The following is a 26,309-nucleotide window of genomic DNA, read 5'->3' as shown; positions in this document are numbered from 1 at the left end:
ACTGAGAATGAGGATTTTACTTGTCCTTGTCCAAGGTCAAGTCCCTGAGCTTCAGTGCCCTACCCACAATGCTGGAGGCAATTAGTTAGAATGGTTTAACATTCCAAGCCCGGATTTGACGAGGACTTTGGAACATTGGTGAAGGTCAGAGAGCAATGTTTCTTTTTCTAGCTGTTAAGAAATGATATCTTGGTGGGCCACTAGCACACAAGTATGAGGACATATCTGGGCTACCTCTGAGTTTGGGGTGCCAGGCAACAATGCGGAGGCAGGAGACTGACTTTCCTTGAAGTTTACGCCTCAAATACCACCGTCACACAAAGTGTGCGTGGCAAGGCCCCTTGTGGGTGGTGCCATCCCTGGGCTGGTAGTCCTGGGTTCTATAAGAAAGCAAGATGAACAAGAAAGGGGAAGCAAGCCACTAAGTAACATCCCTCCATGGCCTCTGCATCAGCTCCTACTTCCTGACCTGCTTGAGTTCCAGTCCTGAATTCCTTTGGTGGTGAACAGCAACATGGAAGTGTAAGCTGAAAAAACCCTTTCCTCCCCAACACGCTTCTTGGTCATGATGTCTGTATAGGAATAGAAACCCTGACTAAGACACCCACCCACAATTCTTATCTGTAGAATAAGTTAGGTGGTGACAGATTTCACTTGGGGAAAATCAATGTGTATACTTTTGAGAGGGTAAGTTGGCAACATGCAGAAAAGTCTGTTAAAACTGATAAGGCTTTCAAGTCAGGGTAACTGAAGGTACTTACCTATTATGCAAATAGTTAGGAGACCGAAGCAGAAGGATCAAGCTCAAGGTCAGCCTGTGCTATAGAATAAGATCCTGTCTCAAAATACAAGACAGTATTCTAAACTAAATAAACAAACAGCTCATGAGAATGTATCTAAGAAAATAATCTAGCCACAGGCAATATTTATAAAAAGTATGTAAGATTCCTTTATTTGACAGTGGGGGGGGGGCTTATTAGATGAAGCAACTATGTATACTCAGCAGAATACTATGTAACATTAAAAAATACCAAATATTTTTATTAACTCTTAAGGTAACTAGTACAAAAGAAAACATTAAGTAACCTTAAAACACACTTTTGATCAATTTGATATATATATATATATATATATATATATGTATATACACACATGTATCTATATATACACAACAAAGACTCTAAAACAAGAAAGGCATCTCCAAGTGATAATAAAGGCTTGATAATTTAGATCATTACGATATACTGTTTAGGTAGTAAAGAATAGTTAATGTTATTTCTTGAACTGAGTAGGAAAAGATTTGTAATCAACTTCTCAAACTGAAGTGAGAAAGAGCAGGAGTCCTGTCTTGTGTGGTAGAGTACTTCCCTACCAGTACCAGACAGGCACATACCACCCTATCCAGGGTCCTGGCTGTTCTCTCAGCACCACCAGAATTCCCAACAGGAAGGCACAGTGTGGCAGCTGCAAAGTATCTCTGTGCAACTTGATTTAAACAGTATATCATTACAGACCCTTGTATCAGAAGCAAAACATCAGCTCTACACAGTTAACAGCCAGAAGAGAGAGAAAAGAAAGGACCACATTAGGTACAGTCATAATGGTCAGGAATTTTTCCATTAAATTCATCTTAGAACCTATTTCCAAGTTTGTTTGTTTCTTTTTCTCTTTTTTCCATACAAGGTTTCTGTGCGTGGTTGTCCTAGATTTTGCTGGCCTCAAACTCACAGAGATCCACCTCCCTCTGCCTCCTGAGTGCAGGGATTAAAGGTGTGCACCACCAAGCCCAGTCCCGATTTCCAGGTCTTTTATATCACATTTAGTTTTGAAAGGTGTACTGAGGCATGCAGGTGTGGCTGAGCGGCAGAAGTGTGCGATTAGTGTGTACGAGGGCCTGTGGTGGGCAGGATATCAAAGAACATTTAGCATTTTTTAAAAAGCTATAAAAATATATAATCCCCAAGTATGCAAGGTGATGCATGCATTTAGACTCAACATACAGAAAGCAGAGCGATCTCTGTGAGCTCAAGGCCAGCCTGGTGCTCTACATAGTGAGTTCTAGGCCATTCAAAGACATACAGTGAGACTGTGTGTGTGTGTGTGTGTGTGTGTGTGTGTGTGTGTCTTACATCCTCCAGGGCTCTGAACCATGAAAATTCTGCAAGGTATCCCAGGTGGTTCTGTGGTGCAGCCTAGGCTGTATATCTTTTCTCTCCTTCATGCTTGGCCTTGTGGTACTTGAGGTAGTCGCTGTGCAGGTCCTTAAAGACATCTCGTGCTCCAGACTGGAGGGAGGCCCGTAGAAACTGGATATCCCGCTCCATGCAAAGATCCAAGATGAGATAAATTCCCTCCTGAAGCAAGTTCTTCACAGGTGGGTACAAGGTTACCTGGGAAGGAAGGAGGGCTCTCAGCAAATATCAAGCAATATGCTGAAAACCCTGGAGCTCAGACAGCAGCATGAAATTGGTGAAGCTATAACCCTGGCCTTGAGACTTTCTGAGACAAAAGCAATTTCTACCATTAGGACCGGTTGTCAATGAATGAAAACATATCCCAGCAGCTTCAAAACTCATTGGACAAGATGAACACTAATCACTACTCTTCCCAAGCTAGTAATATGGAGAGATTGTTGTAAACTTGATCTGGAAGTAAAAGACAAAGTACTAGAAACTTCTCTGTATGTTTTCATTGGGACTCTCATCGAATAAAGCAGACTAAACCAGGCCTGTGGGTTACAGCATCTCCTGACCAACAGGGTCTTCCCAGGACATCTGCCTGTCCCTTGCAGGTCCTCCCACAACACATAATCTACAGAAGCACAGGGAATGAATGCAGAGATCTCTCTGGCTATCTTTGCTCTTAAGCATTTAATTAAATCTAAACATACTGCCTGGGAAATTTTATGGCTCTCAGTAGCAGTCTCTAATGCATATGAAGTATTTTCTTTATTACTAAATCTAAAAATAAATGAAAGATTATACCTAGACTGCTGCTAATAGATGCAATGGTCTTAAATAATTCACAAGGCCTTTCTACTTTCAAGATTAAAACAAAACTAAACAAAGCAAAAAGGAAAAACTAGGCAAGTTTAAATTAGAGATGGATAAAGAAGCCAGGAAGCCAGAGATTTCAGGAAGTAAATTTTAGAATAATATGACTTAAGAGCTCCAATTATCACTTCACTTTTTAGCCCTCAGCAAAGTTAAATTACTATGCCTCATTTATTCTCCATTTAAAAAGTGCAAGCTTTTCTTTCATAAAAAGCCTCTATGTTAATGACTCACATGCTTGGGAAATATCAAGCTTTGATAAAACTGCTAAATACTCCTGGAAATCAAATTACAAGTCCTCATGCCATCCTAGGAGCACTAGAAACGTCTTCTTGGGCACTTAATTAGCATTGTTGCCCCTCCCATCCCAGCCAGAGTTGCTAGGATAACAACAAGCTTTACATACTGATGTCAGCAAGGGTGTGGGTTGGAAAGTTACTTAACAGTTAGAGTTACTTCAAATAGGGAAGTATTCTAGAAAGGCTGTTCATCCAAACCTCCCTGGAGAAATGCTGACTTCTCTAGCCAGACACCTCATTAGACACCACCAAGAGACCCAATACCAAGGCAGCCCACGGGACTGGCTACTTCCCAAGAGGCATGAAATGTGTGTATACAAACAAAAGCAAATGAAGACACATGCATCCTCCATTCACCCAAACCTCTGACATACTGGCACTCACTAATCAAAGTAAAGTTTCGAGGCCATGTGTAGTCCTGAGCTGCCTGACCATGGGCACCAGTAGCTTATGGAAGAGTGAGAACAGTGCACCGACAAACTCAACAAGTAGCTCTCTAAATGACGAACCGCATTCAAACACCAGGTCCAAAAGTCACACTAATCTGGACAAAAACCACTGGTAACAAATTTCTGGCCCCAAGGTCTGCTCTGAGTGTCTGGGAGCAGCAGAACCACCCCTCTTTTCTATGATCTTAGGTTTGGATCCATAAGAGCTCTTGGCCCTGAGTGACATTTCACTTGCCTGTCAGATAACCAGGGGAAAAGAAAACAGGTTCAAGTCTGTACTAGAACCAGAAGTCCTGAGCAACTTCAGTGAGGGGCTTCAATGACCCTTACACATTCTTCAGTCCTGACCATAACTCCATAAGGCTGCTTTACTCCCCACTACAACACACACCATGGACAGGAAAGGGCCTATGACTGCCATTTTGGGTAAAAGCCATGCTCTAAGACTGTGAATGAAAACCCCCGATGAGTATGTTCAGTTTAGGTTTTACCTTCTGTACTTCTGTCACATACTGGGCCACCATGAATGGGGAGAACGTGGTGAACTCCTCAGCTCGAGTAGCAATGTGGCTATACATCCTCTCCACCAGGCGTGCAGACTCAAGGACCTCTGGCAGGTCATCCATGCTCCCTACAGACGGCAAATGATCAACACTGAAATGTCAAGATTATCTCTTCTAGCCATTTCACTACAAACAGAAATGACTGCAACCTTCTACTCTTTCCAGATTCTAAACAGTGTATTCTGTAGATAAAAATAAAGTAAAAGACATGTCCAAACACAACAGCAGTAAAAATATAATATTCAAGTATATGTGTTTTTCTAAGGGGTCTGTGATAACTAATTTTCATTGTCAACCTACTGGATTTTAACAGTCCTAAACAGACTAATCTCTGGGGGAGTATGTGAGAAGCAGTCTCCAGAAAGGATTACGTGAGCAGGAAAGACCACCCTGAACACGGACAGCATCACCCCATGGTCTGGAGTCCTGGGCTGAAAATAAGGAAAGGAGTAGCAAAGCCAAGTGAGCACCAGCATTCATCCCTCTCTGCTTCCTGACTACAGACACATGTGACCAAACACCCCATACTTCTGTCCCCATGATGGACTGTATCTCCTCAAACTGTGAAACCAAATAAAACCCTCCTTTCTGAAGCTGTTCTGTCAGAATTTATCACAGCCAGGAGAAAAGCAACTAATAAGTAGAAACCAGAAAATCAATACTTTTCAGGATAAAAATCTATGATTGCTATCGTTATTTTAAAGGAGATAGAGTGCAATAAGACAGGATCAAATGAAAATTATCAAGAGAAATAATTTATTCAGAGTATTTAAGAGTTCCAAATTATGTCTTTGCCTCTGTTAGTTTTACAAACTGTCTGTGCAAGGTTTTCCTATGATCAGCAAATGGAGATGAGATGAAGCAGCATCAGTGCCCACCTAGCCCTATCTTCTGGAGTCACTTCTTACTCCCAGTAGTCCTCACTACTCAGTGTAAGACCATCTAGTCCCTGGGCTCCCCAAGCCTGCACTGCCTGGGTAGGGAGCTCTGGCCTGTGCTACATCATCTCCCAAGCTTTGCTGGGCTCAGTGATGGCTATAACTTTACTTATAAATCTGGAAAATGCAAACAAACACAGGAACAACAACAACAAAAAAGGTAGACTGTTATTGCTGAGGGTCAGGCCTAATATAAAAGGCACAGGCTCAGAAGTAGAGATAATCTATATTTTGACTGTGGTACAGCTTCACTTTGTTCTTAATTGTCAATAAGATGAAGTTCAACATGCAATAAAACTTATTTCTAGTATGTATTGTACAGGTTTTTTTTTAGAATAAACATGCATACAGCTTTTGTTAACACAGTTTAAGCTGGGCATGGTGGTGCATGCCTTTAATCCCAGCACTTGTGAGAGAAGAGCAGTAGGATCTCTATGAGTTTGAGGCCAACTTGGTCTATAAAGCGAGTTCTGAGATATCCGGGATTCTATTACAGAGAAACCTTGTCGATAGGTCGATAGGTCGGTTGATAGATAGATAGATAGATAGATAGATAGATAGATAGATGGATGAGTAAATGCAGCTTTCTAGATCAATGTAGTTTCTATGAAATTATGTTAACATTTGGGAGGTATTTCACAAGGCCCATATTCATGTGTAGTCATATGTTTCATTGCCTAACATTCTATTGCTTCTCTTTTCAAACAACATACTTAACTGGCACTGATTATTGCAGCTACCAATTTTATGTATAAAAATAAGAGTACACTAGAACCCAAAAAGGAGAAGAACAGAGTTAACATCTTGTGGGTCAAGACACAGTGTAGAGAGGACTGAGATGCTTCTGTGCATGTTCAGAACATGTGATAAGGGACAAACTTGATGTAGCATTTGGCCACACTGCACTTCCATAGTCCACAGCAAGACCTGGGTTTGGCTGCCTGCCTCCCTGGGTAGACCAGAAGAGAAATCACTCTCTGAGTAGTATCTTGGGATATTAAAGAGTCTTAACTAAAAACACAAGACAGTCATCATATAAACAGTGATGGCTAACAAAGAAAGTGAACTTATTACAAGCCATAAATATCAGTAATTTTTAATATTAGGTCAACACATCCACTGTGCCATGCACAGGAGGTGGTGATACTAGCTATGCCACTAGTTGTCCATTATTGGTCAGAGCAAAGGGTAACAACTATGGGCTCTATCAATAGTGCCATCCTCTCATCTCTTCTTTATAGAAAAAGAAGTTTCAGAGATGCTTGATGCATCCACGGTTTGAGTTATAGTAAAGTGTGATGATATGAAATAGTTAAAAAAAAATATCTTGAGCAAGGAAAACAGCTGTTAGCTTGAGGCCAGTCTGATCTACATAAAGAGTTCTGGGCCAGCCAAGGGCTACATGTGAGAGCCTATCTCAAACAAACAAGCAAACAAACAAACAAACATACATTTTCTTGAGAGATGCCCTGGTTGGGTTGTATTTAGTTCTGTTCTTGTTTTTGTGAGCTTGACATTAGCTAGAGTTATTAGAGTTGGGGAACAGAACCTCAACTAAAAAAATGCCTCCATCATATTGCCTGTAGGCAAGTCTATCATCCATTCTCTTTATTAATGATTCATGCAAGGGGGTACATGCCACAGGGGGGCAGTGGCATCCTTAGGCAGCTGGTCTTGAATTGTATAAAAAAGCAGGCTGAGCAAACCATGGAAAGCAAGCCAGCAAGCAGAATTCCCCATGGCCTTTAGTTTCTGCCTATGAATTCCTGTCCTGACTTCTGTCAGTGACTAAGTGTGGCCTGAGAGCTATAAGCTGAAATAAACCCTTTCCCTCCACCAAGTTGCTTTTGGTCATGATGTTTTATCACAGCAACAGAAACCCTAAGTACAAATCCTAAGGCAAGAGGCTGAAGAGGTATCTCAGTGGTTAAAGTCCACACGACCCAGTTCTATTCCAAGCACCTATATTAGGTGGCTTAAAACTATGTATAACTTTAGTTCTAGGGTATAAGATACTATTTTCTGGTCTCTACCAGCATTAACATTGCACACATTTCACACAAACACACATACATAAATAAAAAGAAATACTTTTCTTTCTTTTTTTTTTTTTTTTGGTTTTTCGAGACAGGGTTTCTCTATATAACCCTGGCTTTCCTGGAACTCACTCTGTAGCCCAGGCTAGCCTAGAACTCATAAATCCGCCTGCCTCTGCCTCCCAAGTGCTGGGATTAAAGGCATGCACCACAACCGCCTGGCTAAGAAATACTTTTCAAAAAAGTCTTTACATTTTTTTCCTTGATTATTCACTTGATAATCTGAACAATTCTCACATCACCTTAGTTTGTTGGTTTTATTTTCAATACTGTTTATGACCAGAAACACTGCATGATGAACAGATCTGAATCTGTGCACCTGGCGCCATTACTCTCAATTACCTTTGTCTTTCTGGCGTCCTTCATGCATAACTGAAAACAACAGTCTATTAAAGGAGTTCAAGAAGGATGGAATGGCCTTCAGCATCACCTGTGTAACAAAGGCACACAGAAGTGGGTCAGTCGTCTCAGGTAATCGTCTACTTACCTGGCAGGACATACAGAAGAGGCACATGCCCCACTGTACAGCACCGATACTTTGAATATCTTTCGCAAAAGTGACTGAGCACCTGGCTCATATCTGGCTCCTTAATTCTTGTTTAAACATTTTAGAGAACAGGGGCTCCACACTGCACACTTTCAAAATTTGTAGGCACAATGATTTAAAATTTGCTAAGTCTATGTTTTCTCTACACTGTTCCTAGTATACCCTAAAGGAACTGATATTTTAAAAAGATTACACAAATTCACTTACAATGGGAATCAAACCATCTCAATTAACAGGAATGAAACAGCCTGCCTAGGACTTTCCCTTGAATACTGAGACTAGGTTTTAAGCCTGCTCTGGGAGCTGGAGAGATAACAGAGTGATCAAGAACAGGTCCTCTTGCCATGGACCTGGGTTTGGTTCCCAGAAGCCACACAGTAATTCATAACTATCTATGTCTATAACTCCAGTCCCAGTGGATCAGATGTCCTCTTCTAACATCCCTGAGCACTATATGCATGAGCTGCACATACATACATGCAGAACGCTCCTACACATAAAAATCTTTTTAAAAAGTCTATTCCTAACTTCCTTATGTGTCTAAAACCCTTCTCCTTCAAGTGCTTCTCCAGTCCCCACTCACTCTTATTTATAAAAATCTTTTTTTCCTTTGAAATGGACATTCACTATGTATCACTGGCTGTCCTAAAACTCATATGCAGACCAAGCTGACTTCAAACTCCTGCCTTTGCCAAGTGCTGAGATCACAGGCATTCACTATTACACAAGTCAAAGCCTTTTCTCAATAAACTCTAACTTTATTTATTTCATTTTAAAAAGTGAGACTAAGATGACAAAAACATACTTTTTAATCTCTCTCCTTGTATCTGTGTATACACAGTCACGTATATGACACAGCACACATATGAGTTAGAGAACAACCTCAGGTGTTGAGTCCTAGCCTGCTACCTTGTTTTTGAGACAAGACCTTTTTGTTTATTGTTGTATTCTCCAGGCTAGCCGACCCTCAACCATCTAGGGATATCTGCCTGTCTCCACCTCCCACCCTACCATAAGACACTGGGATTACAGACACAGGCTATATGCCCAGCTTTATGTGGACTCTAGGGAGCCACACTGGGCTCCTCATGCTTACATCTCCCCAACCCCAAAAATGCTTTCTTTATACCACACATCAGGGACACAACCACAATGTCCATCCAAACAGCAATAAGCTCATGCAAATTTAGTTAGAATTAAGCAAAATTAAACCTTCAATTACATTTCAACTGGTCATCATGTCTGAGGCCAATGAGTACTACACTGACAATGCAGGCACCACTGAATATTTACTGGACTGCACTGCTCAGAGTAAGAGTAAATCACCAAGACAAAAGCACTGTTTTGTGCTGATGGTTTTGTGCTGCACTTACACAGTCACATAACAGCCTTAATAATTAGTCAAAATATTTCAGGTCAAAGGTAGTGAGGCAGAGCCAAAGGTTCACAGCTGGGAAAGTCTTTGGAATAGAATATTTCTCCTAAAAACCAGCATCGCTGGGAAGATAAGGTCGCTCAGTGGGTAATGGTGTTTGGCGTGCATGCCTGGTAGCCTGAGTTCAATTGCCAAATGTGCTGTCTAGTTTAATATCGTCTTGATACAGGCTAAAGTCATCAAAGAGGAAGGAGCCCCAGTTGAGGAAATGCCTCCATAAGATTCAGCTGCAAGGAATTTTCTTAATTAGTGATCAAGGGGGGAGGACCCAGCCCACTGTGAGATGGGCCATCCCTGAGCTGGTGGTCCTGGGTTCTGTAAGAAAAGCAGGCTGAGCAAGCCATGGGAAGCAAGCCAATAAACAGCACCCTCCATGGCCTCTGCATCAGCTCCCACCTCCAGGTTCCTGCCCGGCCTGAGTTCCTGTCCTGGCTTCCTTCAACAGTGGATTATGATGTGGAACTGTAAGTAAAATAAACCCTTTTCTCTTCAACTTGCTTTTTGATCATGTTGTTTCATAGCAATAGTAATCCTAATTTGGACACTGGACCTCATACAAAAGGAAAAGAGAACTGATTCCACAAACTTGTCCTTTGATCTTCAAACACACCTGTGTGCACACTGTCTATTCTTAAGACTATCAAAATACTTAGAAATATCTCAACATGTCTACAGACACATACATAGCATTTATGAATTCCTGCTGGCCACATGTATTTAGTGGTAGTTCATGGAAAGAACCCTGATCAAAGGTATCAATAGGCTTAGCCCAACACTCAGACTCAACCAAGTGGCAATGGTCAAAACATTCACCAAGCCTCAATACCGTTATCACTAAAATATGATTACCACATGCTTTAGATGCTTACTATGAAGTAAAGCAGCAAACATTCAACACATGCTAGCTGGCCATACTCTCTTCCATGAGATCTGTGTTCCTAGCCTCTCTATAACATAAACAGAGTTATAAGCAGAGTCAACTCAAGACCTTCACTCCCTCTATCACTTGAATTATAAACCCAACATATCTAAGGAAGGTAGCGACTTGTTTAAATACATCATCAGCAAACAGAGTAATGGGCCTCCTTTGTACAATATATGCCACCACTCAGAGAATCAAGCATGGTAAAGAACAACTCAAGTGGCCTGAAGAGAAAGTCAAGAAGTTTATATATCAGACTACTAGAAGCAAAATTTGTAACAGTGAAGCTTTCTTTAGTTTCATCTGTTTGCTTTTATTTTTAGTGGTAGTAGGGATAACACAGGCATCTAATGCACATGCATACAAGCACACCTGCCTGCCCCACTGAGCAGCCCCCAGTCTCTTGCTCCTGTAGGTATTCCCAGCTCCTGGAGGAGCAGCTGTGCTGTTCTGCCTCTCACCTTAGAGTGGCACTGCAAGATGGAGAAGAGTACATTGTGCATTTTCAGGAAGACACTGCCAAACTCCCGTGGCTTCAGGTGCTCCAGAGGGACTGTGAGCAAGATGTTAAAGGCCAGACTGACATGGTGAGGATTGTTGATGCTCTCCTCCCCTTTCCGAAGCAGAACAGCCAGGACTTCAAGAATAGGCTCAATCACCACTAGGGCCACAGGCTGCTCTTGGCAGGCCTCTCGGTGTTGCAGCTACACAGAAAGACAGACAAAGAAAAGAAAGTGAAGGTGATCTCCAAAGAAATTCTAAATCTCTAAATCACTAAAGCTAAATCACTTATCACTAATCACTAAATCACTAAAGCTCTAGGTGACAAAGGTAGTGCTCTACGAGGAAGTGGTGTGGCCAATCAGCAATCCAAGACTCCAAGGGTAACCTTCCATAGACCCAGCAGCTTCAGTCCTCACTTTTTTTGTTCAGTACATTTACCATAGACAAGACATTTCTTATAGAGAACAGATATATCCAATTTCTTACAAGGAAGCTGTATGACAGCCACATGTAAGTATTTTCCCAAACATAATCAGTTCCAAATGCCTGTGACTATAATAAAGGTCTAATTAATAAGATTTTCAGTTAGTGTCCTAGAAAATAGGAGAATAGACTCAAATTAAGGGCTAACTGTTTTCCCTGGGTGTCACCTAGATAGCATCCCTATGGTTCCCAGTTTGACAATGAATATGGAAAGAGACTTTTGGGTCCTGAATCTTACAAGTCCCATCATTCTGCAGGGACCATGGCTCTGCAGCCAGTCTGCCACACACATTAGAGGCATCCAGTGGGCTCTAACCTAGTGCATCCAGTGTAGTCAGCACACACACTGTCACCATTATGGCCACCCATCAGTATGTTCTATACCCTACTCAGTAACTTGCTTCTCCTTTGTCTGCACTACAAACACATATCGGGGGAATGGCATGCTTTAGCACAGGTCTTTGGTGATACAGATTCTTAGGGAGAAGACAAAGAAACAAATTAAAAAAGAGAAGGGAACATGAAGTCTAGTTTTCAGGCCTTTAAGCTCAGAAAATATGCTGATCCATAACAATTCTCTCAGGTAGCAAAAGTTGCAATCTGGATGGTGATGATGGCAAGCAGGTACTACTCTTTTTCATATCTGCAGTAAGAATCTTTGAGCCAGGATCAATGTAGGGTGCAAACACTAAGACCAATTTCAATGGACCAGGCTCTTGTAGTATAAAATGAAACCAAGTCATTGTCAAATGAAAATTCAACACCTGGGTAGGATGCAACGGTAACCAGTCACAATATTACTACTCAAACTAAATAAGAGTATTTCCCTTTACTGGATCACATGCCTTACACACATGTGCTGTCCTGATACCAGTGTACTTAACTGACCAACCGGCCCCAGGGATCTCCTCCACCTGAGTCTATGGCCCACAGCAGTCTCACCTTGTCCTTGCCATCAATCTCATCACTCCCTGTCTGAATTCTCAGTGCTGGTCCCTCTCACCTCTTCTTATCCAGATTGCTACTAAGAGTGTATACAGACAGAAAACACAAATGGGTTACCTGTTCATGACCACCTTCAATAAAAACCCCAGAACCAGAGATGACAGAGCTCAAGCCATCAGCTGGAAATTACAGACAAGCTGGAGGGTACATCTCGAGCGGCCACTCACCATTAGAGCCGTGACAATCTGGGGACACGAACGCCATAGCAAACCCGCCTTTTCTCCATTGAGTGGACATTTGAGTAGCAGGTTGAGTAGTCTAATGGCACACAAAACAACCTGAAACAAAAAAGGCAAAGTTTAGCACTAAAATAGCCAATCCTCAGGGAGAACGCCATAGGAGAGGAGAGCCTTTTACTGGTACTGGTACATGTTACTGGGCTCAGGAATAGAGCCAATGCCTGGTCGGGGTGAGTTTTAAGAGCAAGGATTATCTTTTACATTTATGCACAGACAGGAAACGATGATGAGCTTAACTCAAGCAAAAACAGGTTCTTTGGGGGAGTGTCTCATTAAACTAATCACAAAGCAAAATTGGTCCAGGATACCAAGTTCAGTAAGGTACAAAGAATAGCCTAATCATAGACTCTATTTTGCCAAGATGCTGGTCACAGAGGATACTATTACTTCACTCATCAACAACTACACAAGAACTAGGCAGTGGTGGTACACATCTCTAATCCCAGCACTCAGGAGGTGGAGGCAAGTGGATCTCTTATTTCAAGGCCAGCCTGATCTACAAAACGAGATCCAGGACATCCAAGACCATGTTATACAGAGAAACCCTGTCTCGAGGGGGGAAAAAGGGAATCACACAAGGAGGCTGGAGCAATGCCTCAGTGGTTAAGAATACTCGCTAGGCTTCCAGAGGACATGGGTTTGATTTCCAATACCCACACTGTGGCTTACAACCATTTAACTCCAGTTCCAGGGTATTTTATCTGATGGTCTCTGCAGGCACAAGGCATGCACAGTTATACACATGCAGGTAAAACACCCATACACATAAAGAAATTTTTTTTAAATTAAAAAATAAAACAAAACTACATAAGGAAAGGTTTAAAGGAAATACTGGATGAGATGCTGTTTATGCCAGGCAATTCCTCTACGCCAGAGGATAAGCAGGCAGGTATTTACTTTTACTTAATGTTTCACAAAAGCCTGGCATCATGTCCTGCTTCTCAGTATTACAACGGCCTCTTTTTCTCCTAAGACTGTGAAGTCACACAACCCCAGCCAGATCCTGATTTCTGCTCTGTGTACTCTCCTCTTACCTTCTCCTGACTTCACAAACCTACAAATCTGCCTGTTGCCAGTTTCCTGCATATCTGCAAGACCTCTACCCATTGTGGCCTGGTACCCTCTCCTTTTTCAAAATTGTACACCCTCTGACCCAACAGACATACACTGCTATCCCATGCACACAAATTTGTGTCACTTACTGCGTCAAATTCTTCATTCTTCAATACTCATTTCAAGTTTCCCCTGTCTATGAAGCCCTCTCTAATTAACTGGTTTAATAAAAACTTGGGGGTTATTTTCTCCCCTCAAGAGAGAATTACATTTTTGTTGTTGTTGTTGTTGTTTGGTTTTTCGAGACAGGGTATAGCCCTGGCTGTCCTGGAACTCACGCTATAGGCCAAGCTGGCCTCCAACTCAGAAATCTGCCTGCCTCTGCCTCCAAGTGCTGGGATTAAAGGCGTGCACCACCACTGCCTGAAGAGAATTACATTTGTAATTTGAAGAAATTCTCTTTTGAAGAATAAAAACTCTTCAGTGGAAGCTAGATAGTCCACAACTGGGCTCCCTCCTACAGGCTCCTGCTCTGCCTCCACTCTGTCAGCCAAATTAGTTTAGTTTTAGAAGTGACACAAAATTTCAAACAATCTCTCCTTTCACCAGGAATAAGCACCACTCCAGGCCTGTAACAAAAGAAAGAAGACATCCACCTGTAGCTCTGACCTCCATGCCTGAGTGACGTCCAGCCCCTGGAGAATAGACTGCACTACCATCTCAAAGTGCTCTGTTGTCCCAGCCTCAAACATTTGCGTGAGCAGGGCTCCCAAGTGAAGCTCAGTGTCCTGAGTGACTGGAGCAGGTATGCATGGACCTACAGGAAAAGAAGTCAACACTGTTACGATCTGACTGGTGACAGTAATCTGTAAAGTTGCCACATGATGACACCATGCAGCATTAATGAGTAAACGGATACGACAGCACAAAAGCAGGTACTGGTAAGAGAGTTGAAGTGGATACTCATGTGGCACCCTACTCAGTGCTTGCATACAGAAAATGCCAATATGCTCAAGTTAGCTCTGGACCACAGCAAACATGTGACCATTACTCTTTACCTTCCTTATATAATCATAAATGGTACAGAAGTGGGATATTTTAAATACTCAGATGTGGGGAGCCAAACCCTGGACTTTCTTAAAAGTCCTGATAAAAGGACAAAGTGAACTTTAAGTTCTATATCCTTGTCCAGGAGTGGACTTGGCAAGGCCAGTATAGAGCTAGAGCCAATGCCTCAAGAGTCAAAGCCACAGCTTCTGAGGATCCAACTCTCTCTCCCCCCTGGACTGTTATCAGTCCTAAGGCAACTGTGTCGGAGGTATCCCATGCTCTCTTTGCCAACACCGTCTAACTTGACTCTCTTCTGGATTTGGCCACCCACCTCCACCCCACAAATAGTATATATGATGCCGTACTTCTTAATAAACTTGCTTGGTGTAAATCATTAACTTATGTAAGACCCCCTGATCCCAGCTATTTGCCTCATCCCGGGTCTTCCCATTCAACACTCCAGTGTTCAGGTCACCCTGTTGGTTTGGGTCACCCAAGAATGTTGAAAAAGACAAGAGCCTTGATATTCCTGGGACTGTCTACCAGATCCCAAAGGTATTTTCTGGACCCCTCCAGGACCTTCTGGCCCACAATCAATCCTACAACAAAGTCCAATGCCCTTCAACACCCTTCAAGGATCTATGTATCCTTCCATGTGTTTCAAACTGCAACACACCAGAATACCTTCTACCTCTCAATCTGTTATTTACAATCTGGAGAACAGAGATCAGGGGCTCTGACTGATAAAGTAATAGGCTCATGTCACCTACAAACTGTTAGACCTAGATTTGTAGCCTCTTTTAGCCCCAATCTGCTCATCAGAACAGTGAACACATCAGCAAAGATGCATGTCACTGGCAAATAAAAGGACACAGAACCTATAGGAGAGCCTCTCTCAGGGGGGCTGACCACCCATCCATACTTGCTTGGCTGGACTTCATGGCCACTTACACTTGGCTTACATGTACCCTCTAGCCCCAGTCCCACATTCAGGTTGGGTTTTGTACCCCATATTCTTTCTACTGAAATCTTTATAAATGTGTGTTAATGAAACCCAAATCAGTCAGAGCAGAGATAGTCCTATATAAAAGGCTACCTCTAAAGCACTGGCTTCCCCAGTTCTACTAAGGCAATCTATTTATTGCCTGAAAGCATTCTTCATAAAAGCTCCTGCTTATGAAATGCCTCCATAACACCACTGGAGGGCAGGGCACCTCCACCCAAGTCGTATTGCTCCCTTTCAGTTCTTCAAAGCAACCTTAATGTTCCCCTTCTTCCTCAGTGCCTTGGGCCTCACCTCACTTGGTATTTCCTCCAGATTGCTTACTACTCCAGCACATTACCAGACATTCTAATGGTTCAGATGTGTGAACATGCTGGACTCACTGTATCTAAGGCTCTGTCCTGGAGGTTTGAGGTACCACAGGCCCAGGGATATAAAAGTAAGGTTGAAAACTGCCTCATCTCGCCAGAGGTATGGAAAGGGGGTGCAGAAGTTCTGTTTAACGATTTGACAGCAGCCACAGCTTTGGATGCCAGCTGCCACCCTAAGACACTCATCTGGAATGCTGTCACAAACTTTAACAAAAATTCAATGTTAGTTCCAGTATAGGGAAGCACCAATCCCTGAGTTATTAAACAAAAAAAATCATCAGAGCCAGGGTTTTTTTCAGTTCATCCATAGACAGGTCACTGACAGGAAGACAACAGCAACTCTATTCAGTCCATATACCCAGATCTGGTAGCAGCCCAGGCAGACCAGGAAGCTTCACTTCTTAATAGTCCCACCTTGTTGTAGCTTCTCTATGGAATCAACTGAACACATTCTCTACTCAGCATGGACTCTTGCCCCCCTAACAGTCAAAAGACAACCTAATTCCTACTCTAGCCCCTCAGCAACCTCCAAAACTAAAAGGAAAGCCTCTGTTGCCTGTGAAAGATAAAAGCTGCTCACTAGATACAAGACATCCAACCTATTCATCTTTGTCTGCTTTAGGGAGTAACTAGTTTATACTTACACACAAATATACACACATATACACATACTTTAAAAGATTTTACTTTATGTTTGGATTTTGAGAAAAGGTCTCACAATGTATCCTTAGCTTGGAAATTGCTATGCAGACCATACTAGCTTCAAATTTATAGAATTCCTCAAACCTCTGCATCATTAGTGCTGGGGTTAAAGGCATGTGCCACCATGTCCTGCCAAAAAGAATTATTTTATACTGTATTTAACATCAATATTTTAGATGTTTCTAAATAATATTTATAACTATTTGAATGGCTACATAAAATCTTTCAGGTGTCAGTTTTGTGCAAGAAGACTCTCTCTTTCACTAGTCTCAATCTGAAGTCTTAGCTGGCCTCAAAGGATATGTCATTAACATAGATGACACCAGGTCAGTCTATTTAACTACACACACACACACACACACACACACACACACACACACACACACACACGTTATTGACCAAACTGAATTTGGGTGCTGAGGAAAACAGAGTTTCCATAATTTTCCAAGTTAATCTATACCACTATAGACCTGAAACAGGAGTTTTCCCTAGGTGAAATGATCTATATGAGTCATCTGTGGCCAGAGCAAATTAAAAACCAAAATCAAGAACTCAAAACCATGAGTGGGAGTTGATAAGATGGCTCAATAGTTAAGGTCACATAATGTTCAGATAGAAGACCCAAATTAAGTTTCCAGTATCCATGTTGGGCAGCTTAAAAATGTCTAATTCTAGCTGTGGACAATCAGCAACCTTCTTCTACCGGTACCTGTACTCACATGTGCAGACTCACACACAAACCCACATATATACACACATGATTAAAGAAAAAAATCTGGGTGTGGAATTCAAGATGAGCTAGATCTGCATAATGAGTTCCAAGCCAGCTATGACAAAGTAAGACCCTGCTTCAAACAAACAAGCATGAAAGTGCACAAAATAATCCCTAAAATATCAGAATGCACAGGAAAGGAAGAGCTGGAAAGGTGACTGCTTACATGTGCCAATATAGAAAGAGAAAATGCATGCCTTGGGGGCAAGCTTTCTCATGTGGCTCCTTCTGAAGCTGCCAGGTACCACCCTGCTCAAGGAGTGGGTAGGAGGAAGCTCAGCTAGTTGTGGTGGTACACACCAGTAGGATATGCTGAAGAGATGGAGGCATATGAATCATAAGCTATGAAGCATGGTAACTTGGCCACGGAGTCCCACTGACTTAAGCCTCTGCAGCACAGAATCAGCTCAGAAACACCTTATCAGGACTAATGAGAGATATCTCAGTGGTTAAAAGCAGTGGCTGCAAGTCCAGAGGACCCAGGTTTGACTCCCATCACCCACATGGCAGCCCACCAACCATCAGTAACTTCAGTGCCAGGTGATCTGACACCATCCTCTGGCTTGAGGGCACCAGGCATATACTTGGTACACAGACATACATTCACGTAAAATATGCATACACATAAATAAATTTTAAAACACCAAAAAAACCCAACTTACCTGTAAGAACTTTCTGCAAAGAATAAAAGATGGAACCAAAAACACAGTTCTCCTTGGAATGGAGCTCTGGGGCCAAAAGGAACAAGGTTAGAAATCGCAATGCTGCCTGGAAAGACTGAGTATTCCTCGACAGGGCTGGCAACTCCTCCAGCAATTGAGTGTAGACATCCTGGTAAAGTGCCACATGAGAAAGCAGTGTTTTGTCTGTATCCACCACTTGAGCAATTTTGGGCTGTCCGTCCCTGAGGTGCTGGCTCATGTCTACTTCTAAAAGTGTGGGGACAGCTGAGAGGAGTACTGAAGGCAGGCGGCGGCCTGTAGTCCCAGACACCAAGCAAAGCTTCAGCATGGCACCCAAATGCATCATGGCCTGCTGTAGCAATTCAGGCAGTTCTGCTGGGGCCTCCAGTAGCTGCCTCCGCTCCTTAACACAAGGCCCCAAACTCTGACACAACTTGGTTAGAGCCACCAGAAGCAGTTGCCTGCCCCTAAGGTTCTGAATTTTAAATTCTTTGCTGGAAGCTTCCTTATTGTACCTTGAGAGAAAGGCAGTGATTTTCCCAAAATTGAGCACCAGGCTCAGCTTTACTTGGATAAGCATTTGCATTAGCTGTTCTAAGAACACCCCTGACACTTGAAGAAGCTGCAGCCAAGCAGGGTCATCCTCCCTAACTTGAAACTGAGCACTGGCTTGAAACAGTGAGGTCAGCACAACCTCAAAGATGTCACTAACGTACATAACCCTGAATACAGAGCGGGCATTCCTTCCTCTCTGCAGAGCATTGAGGAGCTGGTAACACTTCACCAAGAACTGGAGGGCTAGTGAGCAAGAGCAATGTCCTAATGTGGAGACAGCCATGGATAATAGCAGGAAAAACAAATGCACGTGGTAAGATGGAGAGAGGCTGTCCAGGCGAAGGGCGGAGATGACTTCTAAGAGCTCCAGGAGGTCTTTTAGCTGCTCTTCATCCAGCTTGATTGGAAAACCACTCTTGACCATGGATAGAAAATTCTGGGCAATTTCTCCTCTTGGTTCTACGCCTTCAGGTCCAACTTTTGCCAATTTGATTTCCCAGTGAGCCACAACTGTGTGATAGTCCTTTCCAAAAAGCCAGGGGAACTGCTGACTAATAAGACTCAGATCACTATGAGCTCCAGAGCACAGAATGCTAGAACATTTTGCAATGACACATGTCAGGAAGGCAGAATAGAGGGACTGCATCTCTGGAAAGAGAGGGCTGTGAAGGAGGGCTGTGGATATTTTCTCAAGCGTGACATGTGGTTCACCATGTGCCAAGCTTCCCTGGGCTTTACTTGATGGTAAAGTTCTTAACAAGACAGTGGCCACATATCTCACATCATTCAAACAAAGGTAGGGTATTAAAACTGTGAGGTTTGATACAATTAAGTGCCAGTGTGCTACAGGATATGTGGACTCATTCACTGTTGACACCTGCTTATCCCAGGCAGCTACTGTTTTCTGACTTAAACAATCTCTGCTGGAATCAAGAATGTGAGCAGTGTCAAACCTCAAGGTTTGAAGGGCTTCTTTGGACTGGGAATTACTCCGCATTAAAGTCCTTTTTACCTTCTGAAGGTAAAGCTGTTCTAAGCAGTACCTACTGAGAGACCTGGACTGGGCTATACACTTTTCCACCTTCTTCCAAAGCTCTGTCTCTACATCCGGTAGCAACAAAGGGAGGTTTGAGCTATCCAGAGAAGCCCTGACTAGGGAGACTGCCAGAGAATAATACTGGCTGCAGTGTAAACTGAGGGTAGTGTCCACCTGAGCCCAGGTAGAAGAGAGTAAGAGTGCAGAGTCACTCACCTTCTGCTGCCACAGCTCAGGCTCTGGACTCCAGAGGTCTAGAAGGCCCAAAAGGGGCTTCACAAGCTCTCTCAGCATCTTCTCCATTATGCACTGTGTCCGTCTTATAATGGGCAAAGGCATGTTATTGTCCAGACTCTGCATGTTGAACATGATGCAGTGTAGCAGAGAGCTCAGGGACACTGCCTTTAAAGCCATGTCAGTATCACTCTGCAAACAGGGCATGACTAAAGACTGGAACTTATCTAGTACAAGGGACCATGTATCCAGGATCTGACTCAGTGGCAGCTCTAATAGACATCCACCGAGAGCCATAGAGAAGCCCGAGGCAAGCAAAGGCTGCCGCAGTGCCTCGGCAGCTGGACGGCAGATCACCCCTAAAACCTCCTGAAACAGTTGTGGCACCTGTCGGAGCTTAGCATACGTCTGGAAGACAGTGCTAATAAGTACCTCCTGAGCTTTTTTGGCTCGAAATTCTGTTACTTCTGCATCAATCCAAGCCGAAGACAACAGGTCATCTAGGTCTGGCTCTAAAATCAAATGATTCAGAGATATCAAAATCTTGAGGCATCGAAACCAAGCTGGCACAGACGCTTGTGAATGGTTGATCAGCAGCTCAGCCACACGGCGGTAGAAGCGGAACTGTGTCTCCGCATGTCGAATCCTGTCAGTAGCCACATTGTAGATGTTACTGGTGGCCACTGAGTTTAGCAGTTGCTCTATGGCCAGAAGCTCTGTGGTCCAATCTGACAGGGACAGGGCTTCTATCTGCCCCTCTTGCAGGTGTGAAATCTGCAAGCAGCCAAACAACCTGGGGAGAACCTGAAAACAGAGAAACTGGTTCTCTTCCTTAAGGTATGATTCCAGAAAGAGTCTATACAACAAGGATACTGAGCTGGCTACAACCAAAGCATGCAGGTCTGATTTCACATAGTCAGGCTCCACCAGTCTTGTAATCACAGTTTCCATTGGAGTGAGAAGACTCTTCAGGAACCCCATCTTTATGTTCTCTTGGTGCTGTTCCAAGAGCTCCTGTTTGTAGGATGAGAGTAAGTCATGTCGAAAAACACCAACTCGAAGAACAGCATCAATCTTACTCCTGATATCTCGGCTCAGTACCTGCCATAGCTGACCCTGACTAGCTTGTGTCCATGTGCCCCCCAAAAGCAAGTGTCTCAGGACTAGGCAGGGCTGGAAAAGGTAGCCAGTCATATCTCCAAAGACACGCCTAGGGTTGGCTTGTTGTTGCTGAAGTTTGAGGTAATGGTCAAGAGCCAGATGAATGACCTCAAATAGCTTGGCTGTCATGGCTCCTTCTGGTTGTCTGCAAGCTGACCAGCAGAGCTGGCTCAGCAAAGCCACAATAAGCTCTGGTTTGGCTGTATAGATGACAGCAAGGGCAGGTGCTGAGAGGATGCCCTGGCAGCAACTCAGGATGGCACAGATATTCCTCTGGAATCCTGCAAGTGAGAATTCTTCTATTCTCTCATTTATGACCTGAATATTAAGAAATAAAAAAAAGTTCATGACTACCTGAAGCCACACCTACCCAGAAAGTATGAAAGAATCATTTCTCTGCCACATTTTGATGAGGAATACCCAGGTTTTTCTACTAATATGAACTTGACACACCCATCTATCTCCCCTGAGTACCAACCCTGGAAAGATTTAGTGCCTTTCTAAATTTGCCATACAATTTCAAAAGGCTGAGCTTTATAAAACTTAAATCAGTAGTTAGTTTTTTTCCTTTTTATTTATTCTTCTCCCATAAAATATATTCCAACTACAGCCTCCTCTCCTTCCACTTCTCCTCCCAGTTCCTGCCCCGTCCTCACCTCCCCTTCCCCCTAGATCCACAGCTCCCCCCTTTCCCTTCAGAAAAGAGCAGGTCTCCCAGGGATATCAACTGAACATAACATAACAAGATGTAATTAGACTAGGCACAAACCCCCTATCAAGGCTGTATGTGGCATCCCAGTAGGAAGAAAGGTTTAGACCCTAAATCTTTATCTAGGTGTCATCAGGTAACACTTGAGTCATGACCCTGCGAATGGATGGAGATTATATATAGTCAATTTTTTCCTATTAACACCAAAGCAGGGCTAGAGATATAACTCCATCTCTAACATGTATGAAGCTCTATGTTCAATCCCCAGCACTAGATAAACTGAATGTGGTCATGCATGCCTGTAATCTCAGTACTCAAGACGTATAGAGAAGATGATCAGAAGTTCAAGGTCATCCCCCAATTACCTAGCTAATTCAATGCCAGCAGCCTATGATATATGAGTACCTGCCTTGAGATAATTCCTGCCCATTTTGATCTTTGACCTCCCTCCAGAAAATTACAAGTATCTGTGTATATGTGAGTGTCAATGTAGTTATAATATGCTAGCTACCTTTTCCAATTAAATAGTAATCAAACTGGCTCTGATGATACATATCTATATTCCTAGCACATGGGTATACAAAGAAAGAGGAACATGAGTTGAGAACAGAGGGTAATAAAAACTAGTTCATAGGCCAGGCATGGTGGCCCATGTTTATAATCCCAGGTGGCAGAGGCATGCAGATCTCTATGAGTTCAAAGCCAGCCTGGTCAATGTAGAAAGTTCCTGAACATCTAGGGTTATATAGAGAGACTGTTTAAAAAAAAAAAAGGCGGGGGGTTGTTTTTTTGTTTGTTTGTTTTTAGGGGAAGATTTGGGGGTGATATACTATTACTGCTTCCTTCTCTTCCCTGAAATTTCCTGCATATTCACATAATTTTCTAAAACAAGTTTAGGCAGTAACAAGAAATTAACAAAGATGCATATGACACAAGTCAACAGAAGAGACCATTATTTATTTACCTTGACAAGGGATAGCTGAAGATTTATAGTCTTTCCATTCTTAAGGAGATTCTGCAATTTCTTGCTATGTAGAATGTTATCTACATAGATCCAAAGTCTTTCAACAATATCTTCCTGCAGTTCAAGTTTTTTCTTATAAAATGCAACCAATGACTGTCTTGCCCAATCAAGTAAAACCTAGATTTATAGAAAACATACTATAAGTGAAGTTCTTATATGTGAGAAAGATTTTCAGCATTAATGGGACACCCAATCATGACCAAAATCTATTGCATGAAAAACAAAAACGATTTCCTGTTAAAATATGTCTACACTATCAGTTACCATTGAGGGTGAAACACTGCAGGAACACTTCAGTCTACAAGTTCAAGATGAGCCTGAGCAACATAGCAAGATCCTATTTGAAACAGATAGGCTGAATATGATTACACATGCTATTAATATCAGTACTGAGAAGCTGAGGCTAAAAGATCTCAACTCAATGGCAGCATGACATATATAGCATTTTTTTTTAATTCTCACTTGTGTTAACATTATATAATAATGTTTTGAAATCTTGAAATGTTTATTAAGGAAAAACAATGATGTCTGCATCTGGCCTCAAAGAAAAGTTTCAGTAAAATTAACATTATTCAATGACCTTTTCTAAAAGAAACATAAATATACACAATGACCACAGAAGTGATCACATATGCAAATCAAATGGCAAAGAGGGATAATTAAAGAAACAAAAAGGAATGAGAGTCAGAACATTCGGACGTGTGCTGATTTTCCCAAGACATGTAACTCCTAAGTTCCCCTCATTCAGGAGACACAAACCACACAAAGGGATACACAGTGTTTATGGGAGAAAAAGGGCTTAGGACACATGCAGTTTCCACTACTGCAACATTGTTTCTTCAAGCACAAAATACTTGAGAAAAGGTGATGCTTCAACTCGAAGAGCTGTGTGTATGAGCTTCTGTGTGTGCCTTATGTGTGAGATTGTGATGATGGTGATGGTAAGAAACGCAGGGCTTCCAGCATGCTTGGCAAACACTATGACACTGAGTGACACTTCTCCTCTCCAGAACAGTCCATAGGTATGACGAGCTGAGGTGTTCAAGCCTACCAGGATTACCCTTTTGTTTCATGTTGTGCAGCACTGACCAGCGAACTACCAAGCTGCCAAGATGACTCAAACATGTAGTGGGTGTGGACACTGGCAGGCACCCTGTTTTGCAAACCACACCTCAACACTTCTCTCACAATTATAATACAGTTTGACATCAGCATTGGGATGTATGTCAGCCCTATTCCATGAGCTTGTCATCCTACCACAGCTGCATTGCCCACTTTTTAGCCACAGAAGCTTAAGAAACCCCAACAGAACATTGTAACTGGTACCTACCTGCTCTAGCTTGCCCTCACACAGACTAGCACTTCCTGACTTCTCAACCTTCCGCCTAGCAAACTGAAAGCTCCCATTGCTTCTTCACAGACTTTACACTCCCCAACAGGTTTTCTAAACTTTTAAATAAATGTCAATATCCAAGTTGTACATCAAATTATTTTAGATCATAAAATGTGTAAATTCTACATTAAACTTACTTGTTCTTTATTTGGTAGAAAGCACTGATGGGAAATCCAAGCAAAGTGAGCTAATTTTAGTTTATCTTCCCAGGAAGTTGTCTTGCTTTTAAGTTTAAAGGAAATACCAGAATAAACAGCAGCCATTGCTACACGTCTTCTACAATTAAAAAAAAGAAATAATATTATAATAAGGCCTAACTGTACAAAATCAGACAATGAATAGTAACTTTAAGAAAAAAATTTTTTTATGTATATGTGCACACAAAAGTCCAAGGAGGTTAAAAGTGGGCATTAGAATCTTTGAGACAAGTTATGAGCTAGCGGCCATGTAGGTGCTGGGAACTGAGCCCAGGTCCTCTCCGAGAACAGCAGTGCTCTTGGCTTTAGGCCACCAACTCAACTCTTAACTCTCCAACCCCTGGCTGTATTATTCGGCACAATTAGAAAGCAGACGCCAGCCAAGGATACATGGTGAAGCTGTTGTGTCAAATATATAGTTAATTTGTTTTGTTTTGGTTTATGTTTTTTATTTTTTGTTTTTGTTTTTTTCCAAGACAGGGTTTTCTGTGTAGCCCTGGCTGTCCTGGAACTTACTCTGTAGACCAGGCTGGCCTCAAACTCAGACATCTGCCTGCCTCTGGCTCCCAAGTGCTAGGATTAAAGGCATGTGCCACCACCGCCTGGCTATAGTTAATTTTAAACTGGCTTTCAGCAAAAGCAGGTAGACAATACATTACAAATTCTCCTGCTATGATCATACATCACAGAGAATATAGGTATTCAATGAGGAAGAATCAAAGTATGCAAATAACTCACAGGATGGTAGTCACCATACATGATTTAAGATCGAAAGAGATGTTTTAACACATAGCTTCTAAAATGTGTTGTATATCAGGATTAGCACTATTAAATAAGCAAAAAAGCAAGCAATGCAGTACTTGGAAGAAAATAATGCTTCTTGAGATGAAAAAGAAATTAGGTGGTGTGGCTAAGGAAATGCCTCAACAGAAAAGCACACCTGTTACTCCTATAGAGAGCCTGAGTTCATTCAGTTCCTAACACCCACAACTATCTGTACGTCAGTTTCCAAAGGATTCTGCTTCTCCTCCCCAGCATCTTCATGTATGTCAGACAAAAGGAGGGAAGAGAGAAATTAGTCAGGCATTAATTTCAATAAAAATGCTCTTATTTCTACTATAACAATAACTGTCACACACACACAGAGCTACATTAGACAAAAAGACATATGCAATCTTTAAAATCCCAAGTAACAAAGGAAAGAATACATTAACAACCTACAATTGCTATGAAACCCAGCCAAACCTTTGGAGTTTTTAAAAGTCATAAAAAGTTGTTTTCATGAAGGTAAGCAAATTAGCTCAAAAAAAAAAAAAAAAAAGATAGTTCACCGTACTGCTATGTCAAGGCAAGAAGACTGTGCACTTTGGAAAGCTTACTACATGCCTTCAGAACCCAGGCGCATCCCTTCCTGTCCTCGCCCTCAAATTTCCTCGGAAGGGTTCAGGGCAGGGGTTTTCAACCTGTGGGTCACACTCCCATAGGACTGCATACCAGGTGTTTACATTATCCTTCATAACAGTAGGAAAATTGAAATTATAAAGTAGCAACGAAATAACTTTATGGTTGGAGGTGGGGGGGGGCGTCACTACAACTCGAACTGTACTAAAGGGTCCCAGGATTAGGAAAGTTTAGAACGAATGGAAAGAAGACTCAGTGGTCAGGATTACTTAGTGCTTTTCCAGAGATCCCAGGTTCGAGTCCCATCTTGGCTCACAACCACCATGCCAGTTCTGGATCTAACGCCCTCTTTTAACCTCTGCGGGTGTACATAGATATGTGGAGGCAAAACACTCATACAAATAAAAACTGGAGGAGGAGGAGGAGGAGGAG

General features: G+C 42.3%; 1 protein-coding gene across 2 annotated transcripts; it reads right to left on the bottom strand.

Moving 5' to 3' along the window:
• Nucleotides 1-925: 925 nt before the first annotated feature.
• Nucleotides 926-25,987, bottom strand: Urb2 (URB2 ribosome biogenesis homolog). Of its 2 annotated transcripts, XM_031341765.1 has the most exons (10): nucleotides 25,417-25,973; nucleotides 24,417-24,555; nucleotides 22,827-23,003; nucleotides 18,147-21,471; nucleotides 14,243-14,403; nucleotides 12,462-12,572; nucleotides 10,764-11,006; nucleotides 7,741-7,828; nucleotides 4,293-4,432; nucleotides 926-2,390 (listed from the first exon to the last, which is right to left on the bottom strand). In XM_031341765.1, the coding sequence occupies exons 2-10, from the start codon at nucleotides 24,540-24,542 to the stop codon at nucleotides 2,193-2,195; spliced, it is 4,569 nt and encodes a 1,522-aa protein (XP_031197625.1). In that variant the 5' UTR covers nucleotides 24,543-24,555; nucleotides 25,417-25,973; the 3' UTR covers nucleotides 926-2,192. The 2 variants fall into 2 exon arrangements, with proteins under 2 accessions (XP_031197625.1, XP_031197626.1); XM_031341766.1 differs by lacking the exons at nucleotides 926-2,390; nucleotides 4,293-4,432; nucleotides 7,741-7,828 and having other exon boundaries at nucleotides 10,868-11,006; nucleotides 14,256-14,403; nucleotides 25,417-25,987.
• Nucleotides 25,988-26,309: the final 322 nt, after the last annotated feature.

Source organism: Mastomys coucha, unplaced genomic scaffold, assembly GCF_008632895.1.
Source record: "Mastomys coucha isolate ucsf_1 unplaced genomic scaffold, UCSF_Mcou_1 pScaffold22, whole genome shotgun sequence".
In the NCBI taxonomy this organism is placed as follows: Eukaryota; Metazoa; Chordata; class Mammalia; order Rodentia; family Muridae; genus Mastomys; species Mastomys coucha.
The sequence above is the reverse complement of the archived record's forward strand: the minus strand, read 5'-3'. Positions and strand labels throughout refer to the sequence as shown.